Consider the following 12629-nt stretch of genomic DNA (forward strand, 5'->3'; position numbering starts at 1 on the left):
TACTGTATATATGTATATACCTCCTGTACCTGTGCTGTATATAGTGTATATACCTCCTGTTCCTGTGCTGTATATACCTCCTGTTCCTGTACTGTATATAGTGTATATACCTCCTGTACCTGTGCTGTATATACCTCCTGTTCCTGTACTGTATATAGTGTATATACCTCCTGTTCCTGTACTGTATATAGTGTATATACCTCCTGTTCCTGTGCTGTATATACCTCCTGTTCCTGTACTGTATATAGTGTATATACCTCCTGTACCTGTGCTGTATATACCTCCTGTTCCTGTACTGTATATAGTGTATATACCTCCTGTTCCTGTGCTGTATATACCTCCTGTACTGTATATAGTGCATATACCTCCTGTTCCTGTGCTGTATATAGTGTATATACCTCCTGTTCCTGTGCTGTATATAGTGTATATACCTCCTGTTCCTGTGCTGTATATAGTGTATATACCTCCTGTTCCTGTACTGTATATACCTCCTGTACTGTATATACCTCCTGTTCCTGTACTGTATATAGTGTATATACCTCCTGTTCCTGTACTGTATATAGTGTATATACCTCCTGTACTGTATATAGTGTATATACCTCCTGTTCCTGTGCTGTATATAGTGTATATACCTCCTGTTCCTGTACTGTATATACCTCCTGTGCTGTATATAGTGTATATACCTCCTGTTCCTGTACTGTATATACCTCCTGTACTGTATATAGTGCATATACCTCCTGTTCCTGTGCTGTATATAGTGTATATACCTCCTGTTCCTGTGCTGTATATACCTCCTGTACTGTATATAGTGTATATACCTCCTGTTCCTGTACTGTATATAGTGTATATACCTCCTGTTCCTGTACTGTATATAGTGTATATACCTCCTGTTCCTGTGCTGTATATACCTCCTGTACTGTATATAGTGTATATACCTCCTGTTCCTGTACTGTATATAGTGTATATACCTCCTGTTCCTGTACTGTATATAGTGTATATACCTCCTGTTCCTGTGCTGTATATAGTGTATATACCTCCTGTTCCTGTGCTGTGTATAGAGTATATACCTCCTGTTCCTGTACTGTATATACCTCCTGTGCTGTATATATACCTCCTGTACCTGTGCTGTATATACCTTCTGCACCCACTGAGCAGTTTCCCCCCGGGTCGCTGCCCCTTTCTCTCACACCATGGGCTGTGGCCCCACCAGATGTTGCTCCCATGGAAGGAGCGGAGAGCGGCTGCACTGGGCCGCTGCCGCCAGAAGGGGGAGCGGGAGGAGGTGCCGCGAGCGGTGCATCCTGGGAAATAAACCAACATGGGGAGCAGCTCCGTGCTCAGCGTGCGCCTCAGTCCCACGGAGTGAGAGTCTGACGTGACCCCCCCTCTGCCGCCAGAGCTCGGCCGCTGCGTCACCGCCTCCCGGGGACGATGTGAGGGGGCAGGAAACGAGGAACCGCAGCCTCTCCCGGATGATGGACAGGAACTACCCGACTCCCACCTTCGCCGACCCGCTGGCCCCAGCCTCCCCCGCCGCCTGGGCCTACGAGCGGAGCGCGGCCGGGATAAAACCGAGGTATGCACGGCTGCTAGGGCTGGGGAGTGGAGTAGGCGAGCCCGGGGATGTGAGGCCTTGTTCTGCAGGCCGGGATCCCCCTCCTGTCAGCGGCCAGAGCGGAGGGAGGGGCCCCGCACAGTGTCTGCACGGGCAGAGGCCGGCCACCACAGCCCGCGGATCCTCCCAGCAGCAGGCCGGGCCCCCGCACTGACTCCCGAGCCGCCTGCTCTGAGGCACTACAGCTCCCAGCGTGCCCTACTTAGCAGAGGCTGGGAGTTGGATGTGACAACAGCTGGCACAGGCATCAGAGCTGCTTCCCTCCTCCTGCCAGCAGCAGTGTGTCTGGTGACAGCTGGTGCAGTGGGTAAGACACCTGGCAGTGATCAGAACTTTTCCCACTTTCTTGCCCGTCCATAAATCTGAGTGACATGTGGTGTTAGTCCCGTTATCGAGGATGATGACTGAACGGCGCCTCATGGGCCAGGGATATTGCCGTATGTCTCTAGGACATCATGGCCGCCATCACCGCACTGGCCACTGTGCTTCACACTTGTCTTATTCTGCCAGATATATCAATGCAATGGTCATCACTTTTGAGACACAGGCACTGAAAGGATCATTCCTAAAACATTAATTTCTTCTTAGGGCTGGGGCATTGATATCTGTCTTTTAGGGGGATAACTTACTGATTACTTGAGGTCTGACTATTGAGACCCAGGGCTGTGGAGTCGGTAAGCCAAACCTGCGACTCAGACTCCTCAATTTCCCTTACACCGACTCCACGACTCTGACTCCCACATATATTGCTTATATTTAAGTGAGAAATTTATTGTAAGTACAATGTGAACATCAGACATTTAATCATTTTTATGATACAATAATCAAGACATTTAGATAGAACATAATATTTATTGGAATACAATTTTAGAACACAAAAAACTATAATAAATTGTAACTATGTAATACACTATGTAATATCGAATATATATATATATATATATATATATATATATAACACTATGTAATAAACTATGTAAGTGGCAAAAAAACAGTTTTCAACAAAAACATACTAAATAACATTTGTGCAGTCTATGAATTTGTTCTAAGAAATAGAATTGCTTCCATCAGATCCTCCTTCATAGATGACCACAAATCTGACCTAATAATTTTAAGGCTAGAGAACAACCTCTCTACACTAACTTTGGTTGGTGACAAAGCTGTAACCACATGGGCAACATCTCTAACAATTTCCGGGTATAAAGGAATTGCCTCATGCACAGTCAGTTTTGATGACTGGTTGAATTTTTCTGTTTCTTTGAGAGCAAGTGAAACGTTTTGCTGAAATATGATCAGTCTGCTTGCTATAGTAGACGGAGTGAAATCTTATTCCTTGCGGCAACGCTTTGCCTGCGCCATATCATCCAAATACTTGTCAAAGTCAAACTCCTCATCTGATGAGGATGAAGATATGGCAGCAGTAGCCCTGTCAGGACCCAAGTCCTCATGCCTGGCCATCCTCCTGTAGGCCACTCATCCTAACTGCTACCTCAGTCAGAGCTTCTTTTCCTTTAGTAAGCTGTTGATCATCAAGCAATATACTATGACTTGGATCCACATAAACAGCTGCCAGAAAAATTTTATTTTCCAATAGCTGTGTCTCTCTCCGTTTCTTTGAAGCAGAAATGCCATCTGCGATTAAACCTCCTCTTTGGGACAGGCAAAATAGCAAGTTCTTCCATTCCCTTATGAAAATGCCAGGAGTTAAATCCTCAGATTGTAATTTTTTAGTCACGGTAAATGGGTGATTAAGCAATTCCTTCAATTCAGCCACCTGTGTCCATTGACCTTCATTTAGGGTTACCTGAGGGTTCGCCATATCTATAAGAAACGGTTGTAGTTCAAGCAATCGCACAATCATTTAATAAGTGCTGCCCCACCGAGTGGCTTGATCTACAATTGCCCCTTTCCCAGCACGTCTCTTCAAGATGGAATCAATTTTAGGGGTTCTGGCGGCAAAAACCAATTTCCTCCCTTTTCCAATCAGATTTCCAGCATGTCCCTCTTGCAGACTATCTCTTATTGCGAGCTGCAGCGTGTGCACAACACAGCGCATGTGATGAATAGGAAAGTGTTTTGAAGCACCTTCAACAAGATCATCTATTTCTACAGTATAATTTTGCTGTTCTTCTGTTGTAATATCTGTTTGTTCCTCAGTTACATGAACAGCACTGTGGCCTTCCATCTCCAACATACTGAATCCTAAATTTTCTTCTAGCTGTTGTTCATTACTCTCATTCATCAGTATAATTGTACTTATCATGTTTGAAGCATTGTCCGTTACAATAGCACGAACCTGTTCTTGTGTGAATGTAGCCTTAGATCAGGAATAGAACAGCCAATTATAGGACACTTCATAACTTTCCCAAATTCCTATGAAAAAATATTCAGCACATTCTGCATTGAACTACTGTACCCAATTTATTATATATTTTATACCGACTCCGACTCCACAGCCCTGTTGGGACCACCCGAGATCAGGACTCTGACCCATTCTCTGTAGTTTCGTCTTCAGTGGAGGTGTGCGCCAGCTCGACTTCCTCTCCACTCATTGTCTATGGCAGTGCTGGAGCTAGCCGAGTGCTTAAAGGGAATCTGTCAGCAGATTCTTCTGCCCCATCTGACAGCAGCATGATGTAGGGGCAAACATGCAGATTCCAGGGATGTCACTTACTGGGATGCTTGCTGTAGTTTTGATAAAATCACTGATGTCTTTTCTGCATATAAATAAGTTCTCTGAGTGCTGACATCTTCATAACCCGTCCCCACCACTGATTGGAAGCTTTCTGTGTACACTGTGCATAGACAGAAAGCTGCCAACCTGCTATGTGGGCAGGGTTATACTGAGCTCATGAATATGGAGGACTACATAACAATATCTTGCGAACAGTGATTTTATCAAAACTGCAGCAAGCAGCCCAGTAAGTGGTACAATGCTGGAATCTGGATCATTATGCAGCTCTCAGGTTAAGTGACAGATTCCATTTTAATATTTTGCAAACTACTTTCACTTTTTTGTATTCCTTGTTTGTAACGCGATATGGAGTAACCAAATTTGCCATGTATTTGAGGTCTGATTAGTCAGAGAGTGCCACCAGTGGCCAGACTGGGCTACCTGGCAGTGAAGCTTGAAAAAACAAAATGCACATCACTTATCCGTTGAGGCCCATATTGCTCTAGTACCTCTGAACTCTGTGCTTATGTTCTGTCTGTCGCAGTATGACCTCTGTGGCCTGTGATTGGCGGCCGCGGTGTGATCTCTGTGGCCTGTGATTGGTGGCCGCGGTGTGACCTCTGTGGCCTGTGATTGGCGGCCGTGTAGGGAGGAGGACCCCCACAGAGTGTCCGGGCTGGAACTAAGGGGACCGCCATCTGAGTTCCTAAGGAAACCGTACCCGGGGAACAGAGGAGGAGAGTGGACTGTTGAGAGTGACAGGACAGCAAGGGGAGGGGCGAGTATAAAAGGGGCAGGGAGCGCGCAGAGGAGTCAGTTGGTGATACGTCAGACACGGAGCAGGAGATGGAGGGGGCGTGAGAGAGCGGGAAGGACACTGACAGTTCAGAGAAGAGACCAGCAGCAGAGGGTAGATACGCAGTGGCCCTCAGGAAAGAGGCACCGAGCTTACCGACAGGGGACTGTCTCTTCACCCCAATCCCGGGTTACGATCTACCCCCGGTCATCCTTGACCGTTACCGCTGAGCTCGATCCCTCTCCCGGTTGCTGCCATCCCCCTTCAAGCCCGTGGTTGCGGCCTGCCCGCTGCCACCCGCGGACGCTGCCGATTCACGTCAGCGGCCTGTCTATCGCCGCTCACAGCCACCTTCACCCCGCTGCAGTCGGCAGTTGGGGCCTGTTCCTTATCAACAGAGACACTCTGCACACAGCCTCAGGCTGGGCGCGCGGCCAGTAAACCGCCACTCTTGAGCTCTGCGACACAACCCTGCTTGGGGACAGGAGTCCCAGTCAACCCGCTAACAAGCGCAACCCCGCTGTTACAACAGGGGGTTACTTCATCTCAGGACTCCATCAGGGCTTGTTGTGCCCCAACTCCTCCTGGGCGCTGGGGCGCCCGAAGACTACTCCAAATCTTCAGCAGCTGGGCCCAGCGGCTGCGACGCCAGAGCAGCCTCATCAAAGACGCCAGAGCAGCATCATCAGCAACGCAGCTTCCATAGAGACGCCGAGGGACGTCAGGACGGATAAGTGACATTATAGAGTATAAGGACCCGTAGACGGCCTTACCGTGGTCCCATAGTAACCGGCCTCGTGTTCTTTCCAAATAGTGTTTGGTTGTACTGAGTCAATGCGAGGACAACGGTTATCCCTTTTTGGTTGCTTAGTATAGCCCTAGCGGCTTTAAATTATATAAAGTTTGCTTTTCAAAGTTCAACCAGTCTCACGTCTCGTCACTGCATCCTGTGAACCTGCTGTTACCTACAGCCGCGGAGTGACCACTGTGGCCTGTGATTGGCGGCCGCAGTCATTTGTTGTAGATGAGATGCCATCGCTGCAGCCTGCCAGCAAGGACTGATGGGAAGGAGATAGGCTGCACTGGGGTATCTGGGGCTTCAATGGGTTAGTAATGCTCATTTTGTCGCTTTCATGCTTCACCTGCTTTTTTTTCTGGTGCCACCATTTTCTGCTCTCAATGTTAGTCGGTGGCATAAGGAACTTCCCAGACAGAACCTGATTGAATCTTGCTTATTTCCAAGTAATTGACAGTTTTATTTTTTTTTTTTTCTGTCTTTAGTATTCAGTGAAGTTTCTTGCATCAAATTCTTAAAATATGCCCATGCGGTTCATGAATATTGCGCAAAGTAAAAAGAAATGCTCTATTTAACGGTTTGCGACTTTCGTGCAAAAATTTACTGAAATGTTATTATTTATTATTCATTTATATAGCACCATTGATTCCATGGTGCTGTACATAAGAAGGGGGTTACATACAAACTTCAGATATCACTTACAGAAAACAAACTAACAATGACAGACTGATACAGAGGGGAGAGGACCCTGTCCTTTCGGGCTTAGGGCCCCGTCACACATAGCGACGCACCAGCGATCCCGACAACGATATTACCTTGGGATCGCTGGTTCATCGCTACATGATCGCTGGTGAGCTGCCAAACAGGCAGCTTCACCAGTGATCAGCACCAAAGACACGCGGGTAACAAGCGACACGTCGCTTAGTTACCCACTGTGTACCTTAGTTACCAGCGCGCTGGTGCAGGGAGCTGGTAACCAAGGTACACATCGGGTTTCTAAGCGCTGCTTAGAAACCAAATGTGTACCTTAATTACCAGTGCCAGTTCGTTGATTGCCAGTCTCCTGCCTGCCACACCCAGCGATGCATGCTGGCCAGCAGGACACCAGAGATCAAAAAAATGTCCTGGCTATTCCAGTGTAGGTAGGGGTAACCGACAGGGGGGTGACCCGCTTCTTGCCGCAGACAAACACGAGACTGAGACAGAATTTGTATTCAACAGGTCCGTTTTTTATTGGCCGTCCTCCTGGCGACCACAACAATTCACCACAGCAGCTTCACACTTCTCCGTACACAGGCACGGGTACCTTCACTTCATTTTTACTGTAGTCGTGGCGCCCCTCGTGGCTCTTTTCACTGTGGCTGCCTTAGGCCCATCCACTACAACGCTTCACCAGTCTGAGTATGTCGTCTGTTTGGTACCCCCAGGCTGTCTTTGTCTGTGGCTACTGTCCTTTGGGCCACCCCCCTGTGACCGTCTCAACTGTCAGTCCCCTACGGAGCCTTTCTACTGTCTTTCTCCTCAGCAGAACTTCCTCTCTACTGTGCTCCTCTCGCTGACTGAACTCTCCAGAACCTTCTCTCAACCTTTTATACTTCCAGTTCTGGTAACTCCGCCCACCATCACCTGACAGTTTCTCTGACCAATGGCAGTTGTTCACTCCCACTCTTACTCTCCACTGCCCTCTAATGGTCAAACTACAATACTACACCCTTTCTCTTTATCTCAGCGGTTTCCCACCTACACTGCGCTACACCTCTGCCTTCCCACTACAGAAAGGGCTGTCCGTCAGTCCACCTTCCCTACACCAGGACGATCAGCGATACCCGGCAGGGGGGCTGGTCGCTGGTAAGTGTCACACAGCGATCTCGCTGGTGAGATCGACGTGACTCAGCAGCGATCTCTCTAGCGAGACCGCTGTGTGTGACGGGGGCTTTACATGCTGCAGGATGGTGGGGAAGGAGACAGTAGGTTGGTGGGTTGCAGCAGTTCCGGTGTTGGTTGAGGTGAGATCTCCGGTAGCGGTGAGGAGGCAGCGGGGTCATTGCAGGCTGTAGGCTTTCCTGAAGAGATGGGTTTTCAGGTTCCGTCTGAAGGATCCGAATGTGGTTGATAGTCGGACATGTTGGGCAGAGAATTCCAGAGCATGGGGGCTATTCGGGAGAAGTCTTGAAGGCGGTTGGGTGAGGAGCGAATAAGTGTGGAGGAGAGAAGGAGGTCTTGGGATGACATGAAATGTTGCAAAATTTGGCCACACATTCCAGGTGAACAGTAAGTAACATGAGTAGGCTGGCACAATAACATTGTATCTTTTCATAAGTCTCCATTTATGAGTCAGGAAACCAGAAACCCCGATTCACAACAGCAAAAAGACAGAAACATGAGAATTCTTGACTTATGCGCAAAATTAAAACTCCAAAAACTGTACAAAAAAACTTTGAAATGCAGTAGTGAATCGGGCTCAGTCTCCCCATTTTATCTAAGATTTGGGCCTCATTCAGACTTGAACTGTAAGGCCGGGTGCCCTCGATCCAGAACTAGTAGCAGTGTATATTCGCTGTGTCAAAATCGTTGCCGTTTATTGAACTCAGGCGAATCTGCATGTGATCACTGAACCGTGTGCATTTACTGCGTCCAATACATTGTATGGGTGAAATTTATCTTGTGGAGAGAGATTCGCTTTTCCACTAGAGAAATTGTTATGCTGTGGTTTGGAGAGTCGTGCCTCGTGTCCGTCTCCACGGGTGAATTCCCATCCATTATGCTGTAACATCTCGCCGCTGCGGGTTTGAGGCTGCATAAATACAGTCGCTTCAGTTATCTCATCCATCAATAGGTCACATGAAACTGAGCAACTTTGTAATATATCTTATTAGACTGATTTGCTTCTTTTTCTGCATTTAGTCGTTATCAGTATTCTCAATTTTGAGTCAATATCTGTGTTCAGTGAAAACTCTCTATTACTGAGATAGGAGAATCTCATCAGGAGGAGCTGCCATGTACATAGGAGGAGGAGCTCAGCCTCTAGCTCCTCCCTCTACATAGAATCTCATCAGTAGAAGTTGCCATGTACATAGGAGGAGGAGCTCAGCCTCTAGCTCCTCCCTCCTCCATCTACATAGAATCTCATCAGTAGGAGCTGCCATGTACATAGGAGGAGCTCAGCCTTTAGCTCCTCCTCCATCTACATAGAATCTCTTCAGTAGGAGCTGCCTTGTCCAAAGGAGGCGGAGCTCAGTCTCTAGCTCCTCACCCTCCATCTACATAGAATCTCATCAATAGGAGCTGCCATGTACATAGGAGGAGAAGCTCGGCCTCTAGGTCCTCCCTTCTCCATCTACATAGAATCTCATCAGTAGGAGTTGCCATGTACATAGGAAGAGGAGCTCAGCCTCTAGCTCCTCCCTCCTCCATCTACATAGAATCTCATCAGGAGGAGCTCAGCCTCTAGCTCCTCCCTCTATCTACATAGAATCTCTTCAGTAGGAGCTGCCTTGTCCATAGGAGGCGGAGCTCATCTTCTAGCTCCTCCCTCCTTCATCTACATAGAATCTCATCAGTAGGAGCTGCCATGTCCATAGGAGGAGGAGCTCAGCCTCTAGCTCCTCCTCCATCTACATAGAATTTCATCAGTAGAAACTGCCGTGTACATAGGAGGAGGAGCTCAGTCTCTAGCTCCTACCTCCTCCATCTGCATAGAATCTCATCAGTTGCAACCGCCATCTCCTGTCTTAGAAATGGGATAATCAGTCTTCACTGAATACAGATTTTACCCCAGAAATGAGTCTTGATAATGACCGATCAATTCTGGCAGAGAAAGAAGTAGATTTATCTGATAAGATATGGTGCGAAGTTGCTTATTTTCATGTGCCCTAATGATTTATGAAATAGAGTAGTCATCATTTTAATTTCTAAGTATTTTTCACTTAACCCCTTTGCGACATGCGCCGTACTAGTATAGCGCATGTCTCTTCTCTCTTTGACGTGGGCTCCGGCACTGATACCACATGTTTCCCTGCACATGTCGGCTATTTTGAACAGCAGACATGTGCCTGCAACAGCCGCGGGTAGAAACGCCATTAACCCGTTAAATGCCGCTGTCAAACTCTGACAGCGGCATTTAGCGAGCGCTTCCGGCCATTAGGCCGGAAATCCGCCCACCAGTGACCCCACGTGATCACGGGTCACCGATGGGTTGGTATGACAACCAGAGGTCTCCTGGAGACCTCTAGGGTTGTCACTGCTGGCTCGCTATGAGTGCCACCCTGTGGTCGTCGCTCATAGAAAGTGAGTCTGCTATATTCAGGTGATCTGATCATCGCCTCTATGTAGCAGAGCTTATCGGGTTATGGCTACAGTTGAACGAAGTTGTTCTAGTTCCCTCTTATTCGGCAAGCAATATCGCTTACCAAATAAGCTGCAGAGGGAATCCGGATACATGGAGGGCGCCGCAGCTGCTTGTGTTGCAGCTGTGTCAAAGCACATGAATGGAGAGCCCAACAAACAGGCTCTGCAGCAAAATGGTATAAAAAATGTCAGATCGGCATACAAAAAATAAGCTCGCAACTCGAGATCACGAAAAGTGGAGATGCTACGGGTATCGGAAAATGTTGCAATTTTTCTTTTGTTTAACAATTTTTTTTTTTTTTTTCTTTTTCTTTTCACCATTGAAGTAAAAATTAACCTAGACGTGTTTAGTGTCTATCTATGAACTCGTAATGACCTGGAGAATCATAATGGCAGGTCAGTTTTAGCATCTGGCGAACATGGTAAAAAAAAATCCAACAAAAGTTGTGGATGTGCACTTTTTCTGAAATTTCACCGCACTTGGAATTTTTTTTTATTTTTGAGTACACAATATGGTAAAATCAATGAGGTCTTTCAAAAGTACAACTCGTCCTGCAAAAAACAAGCCATCACACGGCCATATTGACAGAAAAATAAAGTTATGGCTCTGGGAAGAAGGAGAGCAAAAAACAAAAGCAAAAATGAAAAAGGGCTTCGTCTCAAAGGGGTTAAACAAAAAAATGCGTCTGATAAATAAGTTACAAAGGTTCTCCTTTACTTTGCAATGTTAATCATAGGCAGCACACGGACTGTACACTCTTGCTATTCGTATGCTGTACGTTTTTATCACAAACCCATAGACTTGTATTCACACCTTTCATTTGTGCTGGTGGTAAAATTGTCATGTCTGCTTGAGTTTTGTACAGACATGGTCTGAGAAAGACGTGTGAACTGCCCCATAGACTGTAAGGCTGTGTTCACACACAGCGTTTTTTTAGCGGTTTTTACCGCGGTTTTCACTATAAAACCGCTAAAAATAAGCTGCACAGTCATTTCTATGCATTTTGCACTTTGTGTGCACATTGATGCGTTTTTTACTGCGAAAAAACCGCATCGCGGTAAAAACCGCAGCATGCACATTAATTTTGCGTTTTTTTCCGCGGTTTAGGCTTCTCCCATGCTTTTAGAAACCGCTGCGGTAAAAAACTCATCAAAAACGCATCAAAACCGCGCAAAAAGCGCCGCGGAAAAATAGGTGCGGTTTCTGGGAAGGGATTCAGGTTTTTGTGCAGAAATTTTCTGCAACGTGTGCACTAGGGTGACCGGATCTCATATGGGGGGAAAAAATGTCAGAATCTTGTTCGTCTGGACCCCACAAAACGATTCCCCTTTCCAGATATTGAGAGAGCCAAAATTTGAGCTCGATCAAACGACATTAACCCGTGTCGCTCAAAGTTTGAAAAAATCCAAATTGAGGTATTTTAAGATTTAGGTATTTTGCATAGTCTGTTAGACTATAAAGAATGTGACAACAACATTGCAGAAATAGCCCTGACCAAATTTTCGAACCATTTGTGGTATTTGAATGCAGAGTTGGTGGGATTATCGTTTTTTGATCCCACCATTACAGACAATGAAAAGTTGTTAATGGCTAATAAATTGCTCAGTAGCAAAGATGAACCATCAGAGCACGCTAGGGTTGTAAATCCAAAAGTTAGGAAAGAAAAGTTAAAAGAGGTAGGAAGTAACCGACTTTAACGACCTTCTGACAAAAGATGAAGAACAAAAGCAATATGTCCTGCAAGTTGTAAGCAAATGCCGAGCATTATATTCTGACGTTTCAAAAACTACTTTAACAAAAGCTCTAGAATAGATTAGATAACTATGTAAAATTATCAACTCATGTAGGTTAGCGTGCTCTGATGGTTCATCTGTGCTACTGAGCAATTTATTAGCCATTAACAACTTTTCATTGTCTGTAATGGTGGGATCAAAAAACGATAATCCCACCAACTCTGCATTCAAATACCACAAATGGTTCGAAAATTTGGTCAGGGCTATTTCTGCAATGTTGTTGTCATATTCTTTATAGTCTAACAGACTATGCAAAATACCTAAATCTTAAAATACCTCAATTTGGATTTTTTCAAACTTTGAGCGACGAGCGGCACGGGTTAACGTCGTTTGATCGAGCTCAAATTTTGGCTATCTCAATATCTGGAAAGGGGAATCGTTTTGTGGGGTCCAGACGGACAAAATTCCGACATCGATTTTTTGCGGTCACCCTAGTGTGCACATACCCTAATAGGTATGTGTTGTATCCATTAAAAACAGAACATGTACATGAAACATAGATGTGTGAATGAGGCCTTAATATATAAAGTGCTCTCAGTGAGAGAAACAAAATAGGAATCTTGTGGGTATGATACCTTTTAATGGCTAACAAATAATAGAGAATGTT

At 46.0% G+C, this 12629-nt stretch overlaps 1 protein-coding gene across 2 annotated transcripts in view; it reads left to right on the forward strand.

Moving 5' to 3' along the window:
* The first annotated feature begins 1301 nt into the window (after window positions 1-1301).
* The window catches only part of QSER1 (glutamine and serine rich 1), a 146988-nt gene continuing 135660 nt past the window's right edge, over window positions 1302-12629 (forward strand). For both annotated transcript variants that reach the window (XM_073576333.1, XM_073576334.1), the window contains exon 1: window positions 1302-1576. In XM_073576333.1, coding sequence (XP_073432434.1) covers window positions 1473-1576 — 104 coding nt within the window. In that variant the 5' untranslated portion in view covers window positions 1302-1472. The remainder of the gene's footprint in view (window positions 1577-12629) is intronic.

Source organism: Dendrobates tinctorius, unplaced genomic scaffold, assembly GCF_039654945.1.
Source record: "Dendrobates tinctorius isolate UK_male_01 unplaced genomic scaffold, ASM3965494v1 ptg000048l, whole genome shotgun sequence".
In the NCBI taxonomy this organism is placed as follows: Eukaryota; Metazoa; Chordata; class Amphibia; order Anura; family Dendrobatidae; genus Dendrobates; species Dendrobates tinctorius.